General features: G+C 39.9%; 1 protein-coding gene across 1 annotated transcript; it reads left to right on the top strand.

Annotated features, from left to right (window-relative positions):
• The first annotated feature begins 9,403 nt into the window (after positions 1-9,403).
• On the top strand, positions 9,404-20,984 carry cercam (cerebral endothelial cell adhesion molecule). The gene is made up of 12 exons (XM_051412667.1): positions 9,404-9,852; positions 11,678-11,788; positions 12,535-12,652; positions 12,865-12,999; positions 13,287-13,491; positions 13,641-13,760; positions 13,944-14,020; positions 14,474-14,580; positions 14,832-14,964; positions 15,547-15,674; positions 16,392-16,595; positions 18,659-20,984. Exons 1-12 carry the CDS (start codon positions 9,650-9,652, stop codon positions 18,891-18,893), a joined length of 1,776 nt encoding a protein of 591 aa, XP_051268627.1. The 5' UTR covers positions 9,404-9,649; the 3' UTR covers positions 18,894-20,984.
• Positions 20,985-22,072: the final 1,088 nt, after the last annotated feature.

Consider the following 22,072-nt stretch of genomic DNA (forward strand, 5'->3'; position numbering starts at 1 on the left):
GCTCTTGTGTTCATGCGTAAAACGGTTGTATTAATGCCCCAGTGTGTGAGTATAATTCAAGAGGTAAGAAGTCTTAGAGTGTCTCTCTCTATCAGGAAACTGGAATCTGAATCATGCCCATCCTCATGTCGTGCATATCAGCACTTTTGAATGCTGCGTCTGCGCTGCAGCTTTTTGATGCTTACAAACGCCTCCTCTCTCTCTCTCTCTCTCTCTCTCTCTCTCTCTCTCTCTCTCTCTCTCTAATAAATCATCCTGTCTGATCCCGCCCCGGGCGCAGGGGGTCCTCCTCTTTAAAGCTCAATCCGTTTTTTCCCTTTTCATCCTCCTGAAGAAGCAGAGTTAACCTCTGCTGATCCACAGGGCCAGAGCCCCTCTCAGCCCCAGCCCTCCTCTCATTCATTCAGCCAGTCACTCATTCATTGCTCTTTTTTTGAGTGGTGAAAAGCAAACCCCTCCATCTCCACTCCTTTCTCTCTCCCTCTTTTTTGCCTTTTCATTCTCTGATTCTTCCAGAGGCGGGAAACCAGTAAGAAGTCAAGGGGGTCCACTTTCACTCTCACCTTGACATCCCTCACTTATGGCACTCAGGGTTTACTTGGGGTTAGGTACCCGAGAAGTTTTGACACCCTCAGATTTTGCTGTGAACCAGAACCACAGTGCAAATATCAGGGTTTTTTTTTTAAAATCTTGTGATCACATTAAAGATGCAATACAGCACAAGTTTGATCTTTTGATCTAAAAAATCTGTGTGGCAAAAACTGACAACTCAGCAAGTGATGCATACATGTGGGATCAGTTGCAGTATTACAAACTTTAGTTTAGTGGATGATAAACATTTCAATCTGCACATTAGTTTTCTGACAGCAAAATGTTAGAATATTAAAATACAGTTTTTGCTTTAAGGTAAAACTCTGAATCAAGTTTGACACTTCAGTTCCTTTAGTTTGTGTTTTTTAAGTTGTGTGTATTTATTTTGCTCCAGTTAGTGAGAAAACACAGCTGAATATGGACATTGTCCAACTTTGCAGTTTTAAAAAATCATAGACTAAATAGCAACAAAAAAAAATCAAACACTATCAACAATCTCCAGCCGTTGAATGAAGGCCTTTTAGCTCAGTAGCTTTCATGTTGTCTGTTAGTCTTGGTGGTGTATAGTAGGGGTGTGTGTGTACACACAGAAACAGTAGGGGACCGCTGCACTCTACGTAGGGGCCACTGTGCTTCCCTCCATTCACAAATCAATGTTTAACCCGCTGGCTAAAAGGCCTGGCAGGGGAGAGGGAGGCCCAGTCTGCAGGGTGGGCTATGAAACCATCCCATCGAGAGATGGAGAGGAGAGAGAGGACAAAGGGAACAGGGGAATCCTTAAAATAAACCTCCTCTGGTGAAGGCATTTCCGCCCTGCTGCTAGGGCATGGCTATAGAGGATGGAGCGCCGAGCAGAGAGGTTAGAGAGAGAGGCAACACTGTGGCAGGGAATGTCATTGAAATTTATAGTGGGAGGCATGTTTAGGCAAGACAGGACACATAGAGTCAAATGGACAAAGAGGTACATTTGGGAAAAGAGTTTCTGAACAGGCTCAGTGCAGAAACAAGTCCTTCATCTGTGTATCTACCTGCTGGAGCACTGATGTATTTTATTAAAAAGATCAACATGGGAGCAGCACTACACTAACTTCATCCTGCAACCATGAAAAAAGTGGGACTAGTTCATTTGACATAGGCAGGAAATATGATGCACAACCAAGGGTTGAGACAGGCAGAATAGCAGGAAGCCAATTACAGAGAGGTGTTGAAGTCTTAGGGCCGTGACACACAAGAGATACATTTTTAGCTTCCATTATACATTAATTCTGTTTGCCAGAGTCTAATAAGAACATGTATTTTTTTTCTGTTAATCACCATTTATTTCATTGTCTGTTCTAACAGCCAAGAGATTGCTTCAGGTGTTGTTAGGGGTCAAGGGGTTGACCTTGTGACCAGGCTTAACCAATGAAAGCACACTGCAAACATCAAAAACACACATGAGTGCGAGTGCGAAGAGCAAGTGTTTCTTGGTGTGACAAAAGTTGACTCATCAGAGACCAGGGGTGTATTTAAAAGGCTGGATTGTAAAAGGGATCTTTAAGAATCACCAAGTGGTATAATGGCAAAGATTAAAAGATTAAAAAGAAAATTCTCATATAAATGCACAACAGAGTGTGTCCTGCTACTCTCTACTCAGGCCAATACACACTCCTGTTCCTCCTCTGCCACCACCACAACACACACACACACACACACACACACACACACACACACACACACACACACACACACACACACACACACACACACACACACACACTCCTTCCCCCCAAGCATGCCGCTGCCTAAACATCCCCCAGAATTCTTTGACAGTGGCTGCTCTGTTGCTTGGCAACGAGGCGACGGACAGCGTCATCCAGGGAGTAACAGAGAAGATGAGAAGCAGAGAAGTCTACACTAATCTCACCATTACTTTGTAGAGATCACGGGTGCTGGAGGGTGTTCACAAAAATCCTGTAATTTGTTAGGATTGTGTAAGTGTTTGCAAGATTTAAAGATACAAAAGTAATCCCACCTTTGATTAAATGTGAAAGATTGAACATTTCTTTGAGTTTTTAAAAGTAAAAAAAAAGCTGAAGTTCCTACAGCATGCCTCTGCAATCAAAATCTCTAAACTGGCTCTAAACTGTGGCACCATAAAAGTAGATGATGAGCTAAGGAGAATTTTTTTTTTCTGTTTAAAACCACTACTACTTCACTTTACACCAGACTGTAAGGCATCAAACCTGCCATCATCTACTGTAAAATCAATTCACTGTGCAGGTATTTTATCAGACAACATCAAAATTGAATACTTTTTTTTTTGTTTTAAATCGAATGAAAAATTATAAATGTTTTGGTGATGTTATGTTTCATATTCATGAGTGCAGATAATGCAATCATACCTGTATCACTGACCTCATAATCTCATTATTTCAGGCATTGCCGAAGCATTCGGTCTGAGCATCAGCTTCTTTGTGCTGACTAAGTGGTGCTGTGTAAAGACTGGACTTACACAGGTCATTTTTTTACAGAAGCAATTCTGTTTAAGTGCTTGAGTCAAACAGCAGTATTGGCCACCTGGGGTAAAAAAAAAAAAAAAAACATCAACGCCCAGCCCAGTGGCCTGAAAGTCAATTTATCTATACTGCTGCCAGCTCCTCAACATCCCAACCTCACACTGTCCATTGTGACAAGAAACATGCCGTCTGTAATGTGACTTGAACATATTTTATTGCATAGTTTCTTAAAAATATACACAAACACACTGACTTGTTGCTTACTTAAATGTACAAAAACATTGTCACAGAAACAGCTCTTGTTGGATAGGTTAGATCACTGAGAAAGAATGATGAAAAAAATTGTGTTTCAACAAAATTATAATTCAATATAATATAACTCTTTTATCAATGCAGCTAAATAGTGACAGTTTAGTGCAACAATGTGCACCTCAAAAACCTTTCTTCATTATCTGCTTAGTGGCTAAAAGAAGAGTTAAAAGATTTAAAGATTTGATTTTCTTGAAACTGCCTTAAAATGTTGAGAGTACCATAAGCTCAAGTGGTCGTGGATTTTCCTGAACCAACAGATGAATATATAATCACTCAGTTTAACATAAAACAAATAACTACAACAGCAGTTTACCAATAAGTAGATTGAGAAAAAAAAGTAATTGATAGCAGTGCTGATTATCAACTGATTGGTAATTTATCGAAAGATGTAAATCATTCGGTTCCAGCTTCTTGTACATGTGTAGTTCTGCTGCTTTTCTCTGTTTTATATCATTGCAAAAGGAATACCACTGGTTTTGGGATGAGTCGATTATTCAAAAACAATAATCAAAATCATCATTATTGGAGTCACAATAGGTTTTCACCCTCTGTGCAAAGAAAACAATCACTGATTGGATATTTAGATAAAACACATGACTCCTTACATTGTGAAAACTTCACACCCCTGAGATACATGATGACATGGGAGGAGGCAAGCAGTCAGTGAGGCTGCTGTAGCTGCTGAGTAAGAGGGTATGTGCCACGGCTCAGACCCTGAGTGACAGGTATTGACCCACCCAGCCAAAAGACGTCTCTGTGGGAACGCTATTGATTATTGCCACAGCAATAAAGGTCCCGGAAGCTTGTGAGAATGTCACGACTCTCTGCTGCCTACCAGCCCCGGTCCCAACACACAAACACAAAGACAGAAACATTTTCACTTTGACACATCCTAACCTGCAGTCACTCACTCTCTCACACTAACTAAAGTGTTCCGATTGGTTGAGATGTGCGTTTGTGTGAGTGTAACTCTGGACACATGCATCATGCAAGGTAGTTTGGGTTTATTTTGCTTGACGTTTGAGATATTTGTCAGTCAGGCTGCCACTCCAGTGCAATGAGGTAAATGGGGTTTAATTTGTGGTGCTCGCAGCAATGACAAAGTTTTCCTGTGTTTAAAGAATCAGTGTCCCTGCTCCTCAGAAAAATCTAATTAGAGAATTGTCTCTGAAAGGCAGATTGCTGGGGCTCCCTGATAGCTCACCTGGTAGAGATGGTGCCCAATGTACCAAGGTTGAGTCCTTCCTGCTGCAGCCATGGGTTCCAATCCGACCTGTGGCCATTTACTGCGTGTCATTCCCTCTGTCTGTCCCTCTCCTTGTCCATCTTCAGCTGTCCTTTCAAATAAAGACATAAAACCCCCAAATACATATATATATATTAGAGAAAGGCACATTGCTTTGAATTTTCCAAATGTCCTTTAGAAACAAAATCCCATTCATCTGCAATGTATAAGCAAGGAGGGAGAAATCTCTGGGTTGGGCTGTTATTTCAAAACCTACACAAATAAAACCATAAAAAATCTGCAAGGCATATACCACTAGAGGCTGCTAAGAAAATATGGGGTTTTTTTTGTAATATGGGTGAACCAACCATTTAAGCAAAGCCGTAGCACAAGTATATAAGCCTCAATAACTGCGGTTTATCCACTTTCTCTTTTCTTTTTTCCGTTTGTCTCCTGCAATCTGCTCAAAACAATGACGATTTTCTTTTTGTCTTTCCATCTCACTTTCCTTCTCACACCCCCACACACACAAACGCCATCTCCACCCTTGACCTCGCAGTGAAAAGTTAGTGCACCAGAGGTTGAACTCTCCCAGATCTGCCTCAGCCACAAACGCTGGGAAAGTGCCCCTGACATATGTATATTTGTGCGTGCGAGTGTGTGTGAGCGTGGCAACACTTGGGGTGTCATGAATAGGAGAGATTTGACCCTCAACCTCCTGACCTGTCCACACAAACAGCCCCCTTTAACCCGGCTCCGCTATTGTCAGCCATGACTGCCTTCGTTTATTCACAGAGCCCACCAAAAGAGTCAAAATTCATTATATACCACTTTGCTTATTATTTTCCACCCACATTTAGGCCTCTACGTCTCTCCTCATTTCTTCTTTCCATCGTCCTCATTCTCCTTCTCCCATCACTCCTCTTTTTGCTTTTTTCACAGCCTCTGTCCTGTAGATCATAACTTCTGATCTTTAATTTTCACTTGAGTGCTGAGCTGAACACATTTGCATCTTTAAACTCATTATGGACTTACCTAACTCAATTCTTGGCTAAAAGTGCCGAAATAAATTAATGCCTCATCTTAAATGCCAACAAATCTTTTGGGAAAATTATCAGTTTTTAGCATTCACTAAAAATTTCAGTTAAAATTATTTTTCCCAAGCTGCTCCTATATTAATTTCTTATTCTTAGAAAAGTGAACGTGTTCTTCTTCTGACATAAGTAAGATTTCCTTGAAGATCTAACTGTGCATTATATATATACAGTGTGAGTGTGGACATGATTGAACATGATTTGACACTTTTTCTATCATTTAGAAAGTGATATTGTGTCTAATATAATTAGATAAGATAATTTAAAGTCATTTTTGACAATGCTCTCTACAAACAAGGAAAATGATTAAAACTTCGATATATCCACTAATGAGCTCGAATCTTGTATTTCTTAATTTCTTTTGAAAACAGCCCTGACAACAGCTGTCAAAAGAGTTTCTCAAACTGGGCTCGAGGGACCTCCAGGGGTCATTAAAGAGGTTCAAGGTGGTCCCCGGCAGGCAAACCTGAGCTGAACACTTGTGTTGATCCAATGTGTTAAGGAACACAATGGGAAGTGGGGACTGGAGATGCAGTGAAGTATATACCAGTTATGACCTCATTAGGGAGATACTATTAAATTAAAAGGAACCTAAGATTGACAAATACCAGTGGATATTTATTTAAGTGAGTCCATTTTCCATCCATTTCTGGTTGGCATATTTCTTTGCTTTGTGACTGCGACTGTGCCTTGTTCCTTTTGTAAGTGACCCAGAACACATTTAATCCCCTGGCCTCGTCTGTTCACAACTTTGAAAGTCACCCCATTCCTAAGTCCAGTGCGCCTGTCTGCTCCCACATCCTCCTCTCGGCTATGGATTATACTGGAACCCAATACATTAAAGAAGCATTTCTGACCCTTTTATTTACTGAGGAACTAATCTCTGTTTTTGTAGCTCTTTCTCAACAATGGCTATCAACAGCACTCTTCTCAGACCACTCAAGGCTAGAGGGCTGTGAGAAATAAAGCCAGAGTGCAAATGTAAAATGACAAATTACAAGTTGTATTTAAAAAGTCCTCTTGGCTGAATAACCGAAATATTCAATTTTGTTCTTAAGAACTATCATGACTCCACTGACTCAGTGATGCCCCCCCCCCATCCCAAGAATTCCAATGAATATTAGATTGAATGTCCATCCCATTGATCATTGTTTCACAGATCAAGCCTCCAGTGTTTCCTACTTTAAACTCATTACTTAACCCCTCTAATGGGAGACTATAGCCATGAGGCCCTGCTGCCACTGTGGCATTCCACCAGACTCCCCATGCTTCACACCACCCAACCCCACCTTTATAAACAAGATCCTATCATCTTAAATCATTTGAAGGATTTAAGGTTATTTAATTTTCATTTACAGCCCAGGGTTGTTGTTCCCTTTATGCGACTCATAAAACAAACAAAATATAAAAATTATTAACTGTAAAATTGATTAATAAGTCATAAAAATAAAAAAAATACTATTTTGCATTTTGCAAGTACTGAGGATGAATGCAAGCAGTCTCACAGCCTGAGGGAAGAAGCTGTCCTTAAGTCTGGTGGTACAGTAGCGGAAGCTTCTGTAAGTTTCCATAAGAAATACAGTCGTATCTGCACTTTCTTAACCAGTGTGGAGATGTGAAATGACCACTACAGGTTCTCTGTGATATTGATTCCCAGGAATCTGCAACTGTTCATCTGCTCCACCTTAGCTCCACTGATGTAAACAGGGGTGTGTGTCTCTGCCTCCTTTCCCCCAAAAATCAACAGTCAGCTTCTTGGTTTTGCTGAAGTTAAGCAGTAGGTCGGTCCACTCTGCAAAACTGTTGATTTCCTCCCCCGATATGTCTGATATGAAATGTCTCATTATTGTTTGAAATCCGGCTCATGACGGTGGTGTTATCTGCAAACTTCACGAGTTGTCTCCATGTCGGCGGATGCAATAATGGGTGTACAGTGTGAACAGAAGGGGGCTGAGCACACAGCCCTGCGGGCCTCCGTGTTGAGCACTAGAGTGGAAGAGGTGTGAGCACCAATCCAAACTGTCTGGGGTCAGTTTGTGAGGAAGTCCAATATCCAGTAGCAGAGTGCGTACTCAGGCCCAGAGTTCTGAGTTAACCAATACGTTTCATGTTTCACGGGGGAGATTGTGTTGAATGCTGAGCTGAAATCAACAAACAGAATTGTGATGTAGGTGTTATTTTTCATTATTATTTAAATATTTTTAGGTGTGTGATGACTGAGTGGAGGGCAGTCGAGGTGATCCTTTTCCAAATGATCTTTTCTTTCTAAAGTACAGTAAAGCGTGTGTGCTGCACAGAGTGTGTGAGGTAAGCAGCAAAAAAAACAACAACCTGTGTTTCTTTAAAAACTCATCAACACAGCCGTCTATATACAGTAATGTGATAAAGCAAGCGGTGGAAGAAACACTCAGATCTTTTACTTAAGTGAAAGTAGCAATACTACAGTGTAAAAATACTTATGTACTAGTACATAAGTATTATCAGCAAAATGTATTTAATAGGGATGCACCAATATCTTGCCTTTTTGTTATCGGCCTGCTAATAATTATCTACTTATCTGCATCAATTTTGCAATGGTTAAATGTTGTGGTATTGGTCATTCATATTTATATTATTTATATTGAAAAAATATAAGCACTATCACAAATGGCACGCAAACACGCAGACAGTTCAGTGCACGAAGACAGCAAGCGGCTGTTCAGCTCTTCGTCTCATTCCTCTCATGAGAAGAGAAACAGGCTGAGCTACAACAAGGCAGAGATGCCTATTTTTGTAGATGACTTTGTTCCCTGGCACAAAAGGGTGAATAAAGAACAACAACAAAAAACCGTCAGTATCAGCAACAGCTATCGGTCAAATTGTTATATCGTATCAGCACAGAATTTCCGTGCATCCCTAGTATTTAATACATCAAATATGCAGTCTTTATGCAGAATGCCACCTTTTAATGTGTTATATTATTACAGTATTGGAGATAAGTTGTTATGTACCTTAATCTAGAACAATGCATCATATTTTCTAAGTTGATCATATGTTTTGTATGTAGACTGGTACGATGTAAAGATACTAGTCTTGCCAAATAAAAATAACTATTTATGGCTCTAAATGCGTGAAGTAACCCCAGCATTGTACTTGAGTGGTGTACTTAAGAAACTATAATTGGTTGACTGAAGAAAGCATGAGATCAAAGGCCTCAGACAGACACTCAGTTTGAGTAATGGGTCTTCTCTTGGATCAAAACCTCCCTCTGCTGGTGAGTCTCTGAAACTGCTACCAGAATAAACACACCAGAACATGTACATGATGTACATTGTGTCCTTCATGTTTTTTTTTTATTTTATACTACACCAATATATCTCATCCAAGTTGTATTTTATAACCCTTAATATGAGTGGAAACACTTACACTGGGGTCTAAATGTCTGACCCACAAATTACGCGTAAAGGGAGAAAAGAGCTGAACTACTATTGCTGACACAATGTATTATCACTTGTTACTATCAGTGAATTTCTTTATATTTTACACATTTATAGGTGATTTAGCTCTTGCAGAACGAGTGATAAGCGGATGTTTAGAGGGTTTTTCTGGCTGTATATTCCTGAAACATAGCTTCCCCACTATGTCACCATGCTTGTCTCCTGAGATTTACAAAGAACTACAACCTGGCCAAATCACGCCTTCATCTTTGGATGGCGTTGTCAGACTTTTTTCTTGTGCCACGGGCCTAAAAGCGGAAGCTGTAATTTAACCCTCTCTCGTGACTGGGTTTGGATTTGTTCTTGGAAAAAGCGAGCCAGCTTGTACGATAAGGAGGGGGGGTTAAACATTTGGGAAAGCCCTGATTTTTTTCTTTTCTTTCTTGGACTGCTGACGCGTCCAGCGGCTACGTGCTGTGCCTTAGCACTGTGGATTTTCCTTATCCTTCCACCATGTTACTTCACTTTATACTTTTACTGGCCTTGGTTTTCCAGGCTGACTCTTACTTTTCGGAGGAAAAGTATCCGGAGGAGTCGAAAATGCAGCTTCCTACGGTGGTTATCGCTATCATAGCCAGGAACACTGCTCATTCCCTGCCGTACTACCTCGGAGCTCTGGAGAGACTCAACTACCCCAAAGATCGCATCTCTGTGTGGTGGGTTTTTTCCCCTTGCATGGACACTGTGGGCTGCATGCACTGCCAGGCTGTTTGTAGACGGCTCTGCTTTTTTTTTTTTTATCCGACGATTGCAGCCGTTCAAAAGGTCAATGGCATTTAAATTAGTTTGTGAAAGCAGCAGCGTCCTACCCCCTCCCCTGTTCCCCTCTGCGCCTTTCACGGCACAGGCTGCCTTTCACTCTGCCACATTCATTTCCTACTGTGGACTGCATGACATTTTCTCTTCTGTGGAGTAACTTCTAACTGATACTCTTCCTGTGCAGTGATTTTATTGTAAAATATGTCTAACGATCATGAGTAAAACCCACAAACTGAGCTGTCCTCCAAGGGGTTTTAGCAGGCTGTGACTCAGTGAGGTTACTTTATGTGTCATAAAGTAGCCCTGATCTCATCTAAAAGCTATTCTGCTTGTATTCAAAGTTTGATTTGAAGAACCAAGAAGGGGAACATTAACTGTTGCGGCACAAAACAGAGCCCGATAATCATATAACACCACCAATGGGGAATAATGGTGTAACATTAAAAATGTGATGTGTGTTTTGCACAAAGGTGGTAAAGGTGCTGTAGGTGTTCACAGCAGTGTATGTGTGTGGGTGTGCAGGATATGTCTCTGTATAAGACACTTTATATCACAATATCAATATCATGATAAAGTACATTTTCTAAAAATCCATTGAGAAATTGTTCATGGATGAAAGAACTAGATAAGAGTGTGTTTTCAGCTAATTTAGCAAATTAAATACCTAGTAAATCAAAATACTTTATCTCGGTGCCAATGTGATATCCCGTTTTACTTTAAACATCACACTAACTAGTTCCTCATCCAATTTAATCCATTAATGACTAACCACTATATTTAGTATGTGAAGGACACAGAGTTTACAGAGGTGGAAACACAAATCTTGCAGTGGAAACTCTCAAGGCATGCAGAAAACGTTTGGATTTCACATATTTATCAAGCCTTAATTGGTAGACAAAGTTGACAAAAATAACCCCTAAAATTCATTTAACATGTAAAATAATATTAACACTGGATCAATGATGTGTATTATTGAAATTAAAGTTGTTCTGAATCCAATGGTACCATTGTGATAAAACTCCATTATAGTGTTTGAGACACACTGGAGCACACTGCATTTAGTCACTAGGGGTTACTCATTTTATCCAGAATCAGAGTGCATTATAAAATGTTTCTTAGGTCTCCACAGTGGAAATACTGGACCAAGAAAAAACTTTTTTCTTTTTGTATCTAGTGTAACAGTCCAGAAAATGTGTATATAAAAAGTTATAAAGATCTGAAATGAAGCTATTATTATATAGAGCTGTTTCCTGTCAAATAAAAAGCAACCCCTAGTAACTAACAACTAAAAGTATCTTAAGAAAAATCTTGTGCTGTAGCCTCATGTTTTGACCATTTTTAAAAATGTGTGCTTAATACTTTAGGTGCTGCAAAGGGAATTAAGAAATTCCATATTAATGTGGACATTAATGGGTTAGTGATGCTCTTCAAAGTGGTGACCATCTTCTCTTTTAAATAAAGCTTTCTCAGAAATTGTTCTGTGAGGGAAAAGAGATCCAAAGCATATTTCAGAGGACTATATGCAGTAACAGTGTGCTGTGAACTGTAGGCTGCACCACTGAATCAACTGAGTGTGCTTAAAGATGTAAGAAAATGCAACTCAATCACAGACATGAGACTAGCTATTATTTGTAAATATTTGTTGGGATTCCTTTTGAAACATATCAGTTCTTTGGTCAGATCATGTATTTTAACAATCTGCTTTCTCTCTGTGCACCTCAGGGCAGCCACAGATCACAACTCGGATAACACCACAGCCATACTGAAAGAGTGGCTTACTGTGATGCAGAAATATTACCATTATGTTGAGTGGAGACCGATGGACCAGCCCACGTAAGTCCAACTATATTAATTTATTGAACTTTATTTACAGTTGTGATCCAGGCAAACATCCTGTCCTGATCCTGTTGGTCTAAGCAAACTTAGTTAGCCAGGACACTTCATTGGGTGCATTAATATGAAGGATGAGACGGGAGTAAGCCTGCGTGTTGTCTTTTATTTCATCAGTATCACAATCAGATTCCTTGAAGCGCGATTCTGTTGGTGATGAGTTGAATTTATCAACTGGGGGTAACCAAATAAATGTGCAAATGGTCCAAAACTGCACGGCTCTTGCCTGCGCAGTCTTTTGTGAAGTTTATTAACATACCTTAATAGCCTCTTAGACTGTAGTTCATTTATTAGTCATGGTGGAGCCACTGTATTGCTTACAGTTAACGCTCATTTTCACTTAATATAATCAGGAATGATGCAGCACGCCTCTGCTTGTCCATACGCATAACTCTGTATGGACATCTGTTTGAGCTGAAGAGGCCATTAGTGGAAATGATTTGTGCATGTCAATTATACAGTTGGAGTGAACTAATCTGCTTATCACTGAACTCTATAGGCTGTCAGTCTAGCTGTATTTTAAGCTGTGTATAGAATATATATAGACGATTCATAGCATTTATTTGGATGAATAAATTCACCCCATATTTTCTTTAAGAGTTGCTAAAACCTCTTAACTTATTTAGGAAAGGTACAATAAAATCAGTACGGCAATAAACTGTAATGTCTGTTGTGTCTCTCTGTTTTAGGTCCTATGCAGGAGAGTTGGGTCCTAAGCATTGGCCCAACAGCAGATATGAGTATGTGATGAAGCTGAAGCAGGCAGTGCTAAACTTTGCCAGGAAACGCTGGGCTGATTACATCCTGGTACATAATAAAAGAATCTTTCTTGTGACAGCAGTTTAAGATTTATATCAGGCCCCTTCACTTGATTTATCTGATGCGATTTGTTCCCTCTTTGCTGCAGTTGCTCCAGTCCAGAAAAGATTTTGGCACTGATTGTTCCAGAGACATAACACCACAGTCACTCTCCTGTTTTTTCTGCTCTTTCCTGTGTCTCCTCTGTCTCTCTGTTTCAGTACGCTGACACAGATAATATCCTCACCAACCCAGATACCCTCAACCTGCTGATAGCAGAGAACAAGTCAGTCATTGCTCCCATGCTAGACTCTCAGGGAGCGTACTCTAACTACTGGTGCGGAATCACTCCACAGGTGAGTGTGAACTTGATAGTGATCAATCATCCACTGGAAGGGAAACACATGCGCACAACTGTGCTCAATCATTACTGAGTTGCATACATTAAGGACTAGAAAACCTCTTTAGCAAAAACACCCCCCTGAGAAGATATTTGTTTTAAAATAAATGTGACTTTTTTTAATGTATAGGGCAGAAAATTGACTGAACCGAGATTAAAGGTTATGTTAAAAGTAACCGCAGTTGCTCTATTTATATTTCTCTATGAGCGCCCTCTACACATCCTAATCCATCTCTCTCTCAGGGATATTATCGTCGAACAGCAGAGTATTTCCCCACCCGTCACCGTCACAGACTGGGCTGCTTCCCCGTGCCCATGGTCCACTCCACCTTGCTGCTGGATTTAAGAAAGGAAGGCATGAAGAAGCTGGCCTTCTTCCCTCCTCACGCGGACTACTCGTGGCCCTACGACGACATCATTGTGTTCGCCTTCTCCTGCCGAGCTGCAGGTTCGTCAGCACTTGCTTGTGATTATGTTTTTTGTAATGGCAAACCCCTTAAAGATGGGGAGAACAAGACAAGTAATAGGGTTGACTCAAATGTCTCGTTCGTTCATTCATTCATTAATTGATTCATTCATTTTTTTAATCCTACTTAGAGATACAGATGTATTTGTGTAACAAGGAGCGCTACGGCTACCTGAACGTCCCGGCCAAACCTCACCACTCCTTGGAAGATGATCGCCTCAACTTCGTCCATGTCCATCTTGAGTCCATGAGTAAGAGCAGGCTGTATTCCCTATTTTAAGACAAATGCTGACAGAGAATATAAACAAACCAAACTGATAACACAGACTGAAAAATATACGAAAAACAGTATTCACTATGTTGTGTTGGTTCAGCTTTATTTATATATATTTTAAAAGCTCTCTTCTATATTTTGTTCCCTCTTTGTCAAACAGTTGATGGTCCTCCAATGCAGCCCTCACACTTTGTCCATACGATCCCAAAGCAGAGAGACCTCATGGGCTATGATGAAGTAAGAGACACCCCATTGTTTTTCCAGTTGGGATGTAGCTCTGTTTCAGAGTTATTTCTGATATATATTAGATATTTCTAGACCAACATGGTAGTCTCAGCATCTGTGAAAAAAAACATTGTACCCTAACATCTCAACTTCTAAAATGATTATGGCTATCTGTTTTGTCTTACTTACCCTGATTCTTGAATGGCATTAATCAGAATCCTGGTGTTGTGCCTTACTTGTCTTCACATCTGCTTTCCATTTCATTTTTAAAGTCACACAAAGGACTATTAAATAATGAAAGTATGAAGGAAATCAACTTTCAGGCTGTTTCCATCCTTTAGAAGTGAGAATTACATTATTACAGAAAAGAAAGTACAGACTATAGACTTGTTGACAGAAGTCAAAGATTGGGGTTAGTGATTTCAGTTTTGATGTGTTAAATAATCATTGTCCTCGTCTCCTCAGATATATCTGATTAATCTGCGACGGCGTCCGGACCGTAGAGAGCGGATGTTGTTCTCTCTGAATGAGCTGGAGATTGACGTCAAGGTGGTGGACGCTGTGGATGGAAAGTGAGTACACTCACAGGGAAAGAGCACTCAACTGGCTTAGATGGGAAGTATGTTGTTGAGTGTTTCTGTTTTTCCATGAGAAAGAGATAAAAAAAATCAATGCCAGAATAGCAGATACTGACAGAAAGATTAGATTGGAGAATAGTTGGTGGGAAGGAAAAAAAAATCTCTTCAGAAATGTACTGATGCATCATGGTTTTGTTTAATTCATAGTATATAATATGTGTGTGTGTGCGTGTGTGTGTGTGCAGTGCACTGAACAGTAGTGACATTAAGATCCTGGGTGTCGACCTGCTGCCAGGCTATTATGACCCGTTCTCTGGACGCACCCTAACCAAAGGAGAGGTGGGCTGCTTCCTCAGCCACTTCTTCATCTGGAAGGAGGTGAGAAGACACTCACACTATACATTATACATTATATATGCATGACTAATTAACATCCTATACCATGTTTGTTTAATTTGTACAAAAACGATAATTCACCCAGCCAGGCTAGCTTTTTGGCCCCTGTTTCCGTTTTTTGTGCTAAGCTAACCGGCTGCTGGCTGCACTCTTATATGAGAGAACAATGGCATTCTGGTCTATGGTTGGGGTTAGAGTTGTTGTGCATCTTAATCTGTTGATCAAAACCATCCAAATCCCTTTAAAAATGTATTTAGAGGCGATGGGGGTTAGGACAATTTATCAATTAAAAAAATACAAATCTTTTTTATTGCATTCACTGCAACAGTTTTAAGTATAAATAAATAAATAAACTTAATTTTAAAGACTGAAATTCATAGAACCAAAACTCAAAATTCTTTCCTTTGCTATTAAAAAAAGAGGAGATCTGGAACTGGACTGGAACTGGACCCTTTTTAAGTCTCTCCCATCTTTTCTTTCTCCATCAGTCTCAAATCTTGAATGTTTTGTTTTTTTCTCTTTATGCCTTAACCATCAACAAATGTTTGTCTCTCTCCTCCTCAGATGGTGGACATGCAGATGGACAAGGCGCTGGTATTTGAGGACGACGTTCGCTTCCAGGCTAACTTCAAACGGCGAGTCCTCAGACTGATGGAGGAGGCCGAGAAAGTAGAGCTGGACTGGGACATAATGTAAGAGGGACACATTTTATTCACCTGGTTCTTGTTTTAAAAGGATTTAGGCTAATGTTGACAGTTAGGCAGGGATGGGTAAGGTCAGGTTAAGGCAATACAGTATCCTTAAAGGTATGTTGTGTGTATGTGTGGTGAGGAATGGGGTCAGAAGTCAGAAGGAAAAATTCCCGTGCAGGAATGCACATCACTCATTTGTGCACAGGCGTTTCTGTGATGAAGGTTTCCACAGGACAAAGAAACAAATGTTTCTACTTGAAATCATACTGGAATGAGTAGACCAAACTTCAGGCACACAATGAAAGCCGTCTCTATCATTCTTTTTTGTGTGCGTTGTGGTTGCCGTATCTCTCTGAAAATGGTTGGACACACATGCAGAACAAATGCTGCAAAAAAAAAGACACGATGCTTTAAAAATGATTTCCAACCCATATGGCCGCAAAGAAAAGCAACACTGGAACAGTCCCCAGATGTTTTGAACATTGCCTCTTCTCTTTTCTTTCTTTTTTTTCCTTTTCAGATTTGCATGTATTTTCTCTTTTATTGTCTTTATTTCATCTGTATTTTTATTTTTCTCATATTTATTGTTATGTACCATTATACCAAGGCAGATGTCTTGTATGTGAAAACCTACCTAAAGCCATTAAAACGGATTCGAATTCTTCTTCATTATAGTTTGTGTCCTTCATCCTCTCCTATTTCTCGTTGTGGCTAAAGATACTTGGGCAGGAAGCAGGTGAATCCTGGAAAGGAGGAGGCAGTGGAGAACGTTCACAACTTGGTGGTGGCTGACTACTCGTATTGGACTCTGTCCTATGCCATCTCCCTGCAGGGAGCCCAGAAACTGCTCAACGCTGAGCCACTTTCCAAGATGCTGCCTGTCGATGAATTCCTCCCCATCATGTATGACAAACATCCCAAGTATGTATGACAACACTGAATCCAAACACTTGTTGCACTTACACGCATGCACACTCATACTGTTATTGTTTTAATCTTTGATCTTGATGAATATTTTGGTGAAATTATATGATTGTTTCTTATCAATCATTTTCACATTTCGTGACTTCTGTGATAAAACTCTTTCAGCACTCTACAACGTCCTTGTGCTGCCACATCTATAAAGCTAAAGCTGACCTCATAATTGCTCCAAACATTCTTCCCTATAGTTGCCCAAACTTGCATACATGCTATGTATTTAGCCTAGTTTTTTTTTGTGGCGTTAGAAGATTAAAGAACTATAGTAAAGTCTGTGGTTTACTTTACTACTTTTACTTCTCGTTTTTGGCCATAATCTCTATTCTTGTCAGTTTAATATGCAGTGCCTGTCGAGCTGAATTAGAACACCACATTTCAAAGTAGGTCTGTAAGCTTTCTGAATATTTTTCTTTTTATGATGTACAGGTTTCATGGCAGCATCTCTTTCTGGGATTGATTGTCTGGATTTTGGGCAATGTGGATTGTCAGTTTTTTAGGTGCAGTGTGGTTGCCAGAGGGGATTCAGATGTGTTTGTTGCCAGACTTGTGCTGAACTGTTATAAAACTAGCATTTCCTTTAATGTTTTTAGTCATGCTATTGGTATGGGTTGAGGGATGGGAATGTTGGCTGGTCTGACGGTCATTCCATCATTTTGGTCCAGACTGAAATACCTCAGCAACTATTGGATGAAATTTTGTACAGACAGTCATTGTGCCCAGAGGATGAATCCCAGTGAACTTTCGTGAGGTTCACATTTTTGTTTTTTAGTGAAAGGTCTCGGACAGCTGTTAGATGGTTTGTCAAGCCAAATTTATATTATATAGCCCAAAATCACAATTTCAGGGGGCTTTACAATCTGTACAGCATTGAGCGCCCTCTGTTCTTAGACCCTCAATTCGAGTGACGGACAACTCCCCAATGTAAAATGTAAGAAACCTGAGGACGAGCCGAAGAGGAGGGATACATGCCATAAACATTGCATGTACAGAACAAACCAACAAAGTCACATTATATACAAATACTGATGACTATTTCTGACACATGAAGATTATAAAATATATGTGAATAGTATGGGTGCAGGAGGACACTGAACAACTTCAGGTGTCACCAAATAGGTAGAACCTTAGCCACACGACCTCTCAGCCATGGAGACTTGGACAAGGACCACAAACACAGTAGAGACAGCACAGTATTCACACAGAAATGAGACCAGGCCCGCCCACAGAAATGGCTGGGCCCCTGAAAAGGTTGAGGGAATGGGCCGTCCCCAAATATGCTCTCTCTCTCGCTACTATGTATCCTGATTATTGCTGGCCTCAATGTGCCCCCCCTTAGCAGCTGGGCCCCAGAAAGCATTGCCATGAAATTTGGAACAAACATGGCTCTAAACTCTTGTTTACTTGTTTTCAATTGTTTGGCTGCAATTATGCAACCCTGACCCCACTTCTAACCCTAATATCCCTAACATTAGCTCTAACCTAATGACTTTTCTCATCGTCCCACAGTTACAATCTAGCAGAGTAACTGAGACACACATGGCGCTGACTGTAGGAGATAAAATGCACCTTGAGCTGAAGGGCCTGCAAACCAGAAAGCCTCGCAGTGTCTGTGTGCTCCATCATGTGTGGAAAACTGGCTTACAGCCAACCCACTTTCTCTGTTCTCTCTCTCCCTTTCTCTCTCACCTCTATGATTCTAATTCGATATGCTTGACTGGTCCGCTAAGAATGCACAATGACCATGCACCGCACATTGGTCCTGCTGTTGCCCTTCATGCTAAGAGTAACCAAACTGTTTATGAAAATCAGCCTCTGTCTCCATCTCTTGTCAAATCAGTGTATTTCAAATACATCACAAAATGTCACTGGTATTAATGATTAACACTGAATTGTAGGAAAACCTTCAACTCTGACGCAGTTTTCCATACGAAAGAAGTTATATCTTGTGTTTAAGTCTCAAATCAAATCAAATCTACATAATCTCTATCACTGTTCCCTCTTTGCAGCGAGGACTACAAGTCCCATTTCCCCAACAGGAACTTACAAGCCTTCAGTACACACCCCCTCCTGGTCCAACCGTGTCACTACGCTGGTGACGCCCAGTGGGTGAGTGACACAGAGACATCCACTCTGTGGGATGATGACTCTGTACGCACCGATTGGAGGGGTTCCCACAAAACCCTGAAAGGGGCCGCACCGTCACCCGACATGCTATCAGCGGCCTACAAGGATGAACTTTAGCTCGAATAAGACGTAGCCGTGGAGGACATGCAGGTCAAAAGGCCATGAGGTCAGAGAGACAGGCGTCGGGAAGAGAAAGTGTTCTCAGACTTTATTTCAGTCCACTCTGTGTCTTACTGCTGACATGCTCAGTGTGATTTAAACTGGACTCCCAAGCATGTTAGCAAATGTAAAGCACAATATTATTTTTTGGGGGAAACAATATGAGGGACCGTGTGAATTGAGTCTGTTTGTAAAGACATTTAAAACAATGGGTGTTTTCAATACTAGTACCGATGTCTTAGCAATTCAAATGCTTGAATTTGCACAGTAGATTATTCGCAAGAACAATCCATACTTATGATTTTTTACTTTATTCAGACCTTTTTTTCTTCATTATGTTTAAGTTTAAACTGTTTGGTATGGCTGATGTCAAGAAGTTGACACCACAAGTTTCACATTCACAAGTTGAATGCTGACTGAGGCTCCAGTAGCTGCACTGTTCAAAACTCCTGGCAAGTCTGGACAAAGGTCTGATATTGTTATTGCTATTATTTCTCGGTACAACTGTCTGTTCACTTCTCCATTTGTGAATGTCTTCCAATGGGACTGTAAAGAGATACATTTGTATTAAACACAAAGCTAGACTGACCCTAATTAATGTTTCCATTGGCTTTAAAGCTGATGTACCTCATGGTTTCTAGGGACAGTATAAGACTATTTCAGCGGTACCAGATTGTATTCAGGAAATATTTTGTTAGTGAAACTAACACATTGAATGTTTGCATTTGAATGATTTAAGCTTCTTTAAAATGTTAAGTCATCCATAGATTAACTGAAAAAACATTGAACCATTAGACAATAGGGTTGGCCGATATATATCGGCTATCTCCAGTCCAGTCCATCACCAGTTGTCTTTTGTTTTGGGTTTTTGGTGCAATTTTTGTCATTTTATAAATGGTCTGCCTCCAAAGAATATTTTCACATCGAACTGCGTGTTTATTTCGACTAGTTTGACGGCAGGGAATACAATAACAAGGTAAATCACAGAGGATCCAACCAGGCGCAGCACACATGCATGTGCAAATTTATCGGCAATTACCGGTTGTTGGGCTGGCGGTGGCCGGTTGGAAAAACATATCGCCCGACCCTATTAGACAACCTTCTACTCTATGGCTGTGTTTTGGTGTATTTTACATTTAGCCTGAGAAATTGAAAGGTCAGATTTTATATAATTCTACTGCCACCAGGTCAATGCTTATACGCTGGCTCTTTTAATGTTATGTTTTCTGAAGTATCAAACTCTGTTCTATGTATTTAGAAAACTAAATGATATTCTTAAGATGAAACCACAAAATGTTTAGACTCTAACTAAGACATATCTGACTTAACTTAAGTATCTTAAAAAGCAGTTCCCATTATCCAAACCTAAAAAATGTTTCACATGTCAAAGTAATGTTTGAATTGAAAGTACATATGCTTGGCACTATGATACTGCACAATTACTTGACAGGTCAGTGGACTACTATTCCTTTAGACATGCTCATTAGAAATAAACAGCTGATTTGGGGAGTGCTCAAATATTTGTATAAAATAAATGCAGTATCTTGAGATGTTATTTCCACTTGTACATCTAAGAGGGTAATTTTGGTCTACCTGGTGTCAAACATTCATCCAGTCTTAAGTCAATTAAAGCCATATTAAAACAGCCTTTTTGTAGCATCACTGAGATCTTTACATCTAAGAATGTGTTGACACGTCTGCATGGAGTTGCAATGCAAGTAAATGATGTTGTAATTCTGATGTCCCTCATGGTTTTAAATCACGATGATCAAGTTACACTACCCTTATATTACATTTGTCTGTCTTCATAAGCATTTATTCATTCATTTTCTGTCTGTTATTGTTGCTTTTTCTTCATGTTTCTTAATTTATTTGTCTTTTTTTGATGTGGCTGATGGATGAGTCACACAACATAATGTAAAGCAAGCTATCAAAGTGCAATGGGATTTCTGCCAAAAGCTTCTGCGTGTGTGACTTTGAGCAATACATTTGTATTCAGATGAAAACTGTACAGCAAACTTTTAAACGTTAATAAAAAAGTTGATTTTATACTGACTCAATGTGTTTATGTGTTAATGAAGCACACTTTCTGTGGATAGAAAAGTATGTAGGTATACAGTAATTTGGAAAAAGTACTACCAGATTTTGTACTTACAAAAATCCACCACAAGAGGGTGTAATATATCTGATATGCAATAACCAGGTGGACCAGGCATGGCATGGGTGCTTGTATTTCTTGAATGTCTTTGGAAAAAAAGTTACATATTTCCATATTACTAAAATTTTAAAATTTTATGAAACTCTCAAAATGTAATAAAACAATGAAACAAACCACTTTTGCATATTTATAGTTCACACTCCAAAGTGGTAGAACCCTACTGTGTTTATGTCGATTTATAATTATAAGCCTGCTGCAGTGGCTCAAATGGGCTGGAATGAGCTAGAAACATGAAACCAGAAACAATAACTGGAAATGATGTACAATACTTCCCAAGAACCAAAAATGCAATTTTGAAAAGGCCACAACCCTAACACCACAAGTCTGAATGACTTACTTATTGGAAAAGCACGAGTCCAGCTCAGTGTGCTCTACAGTAAAACCTGTACACCACAGACTGCTGCTATCCACCTAGTATATCATCACGAAGCTTAGACATAGAGTGGATTGATAACACAGATTAAATGGTTAGCAATATGACCCAATTAATGTATGGCAAGTTTTGTTAATTAAAATCAGGAATGTCGTTTATTGTTCTAGACTGAATAATTAAACTTTGAGGCTGATGTTGCTCTAATAGCCTTCATGCAGATGAAGAGGTGTGTCATTCAGTTTCTGTGGTTGCCATAGCCACACCTCATGGGGCTTTCATACTGATGCGCGCCACTTCCATTCATTTCAATGAGGGGAGGGCAGCAGAGGGTAAATGATTGCGACCATGGCAGTAGGGGTATAAAATGGTTTCTATGGAAGCCCATTTCCGCCAGTATAATAAGGAGAAAAAAAGGATTCTGTAAGTCATTCAGACAGATCAGAAACTTTCTCAAAATACTGACTTAGTATATAAAAAAAAATAACGAGGTAACTGATGATGATGTTAACTTACACCCACAATCTAGCCAATAGCTAGAATGGCTCT

This window comes from Dicentrarchus labrax, unplaced genomic scaffold (genome assembly GCF_905237075.1).
Source record: "Dicentrarchus labrax unplaced genomic scaffold, dlabrax2021, whole genome shotgun sequence".
Taxonomy (NCBI): domain Eukaryota; kingdom Metazoa; phylum Chordata; class Actinopteri; family Moronidae; genus Dicentrarchus; species Dicentrarchus labrax.

Bases quoted from the DNA above. Each gene is read 5' to 3' on its own strand.
- cercam (XM_051412667.1), top strand. From the start codon at position 9,650: ATGTTACTTCACTTTATACTTTTACTGGCCTTGGTTTTCCAGGCTGAC. The intron at 13,761-13,943 runs GTAAGAGCAGGC...TTTGTCAAACAG, and splicing joins TGTCCATCTTGAGTCCATGA to TTGATGGTCCTCCAATGCAG. The intron at 16,596-18,658 runs GTATGTATGACA...CCCTCTTTGCAG, and splicing joins ATGTATGACAAACATCCCAA to CGAGGACTACAAGTCCCATT.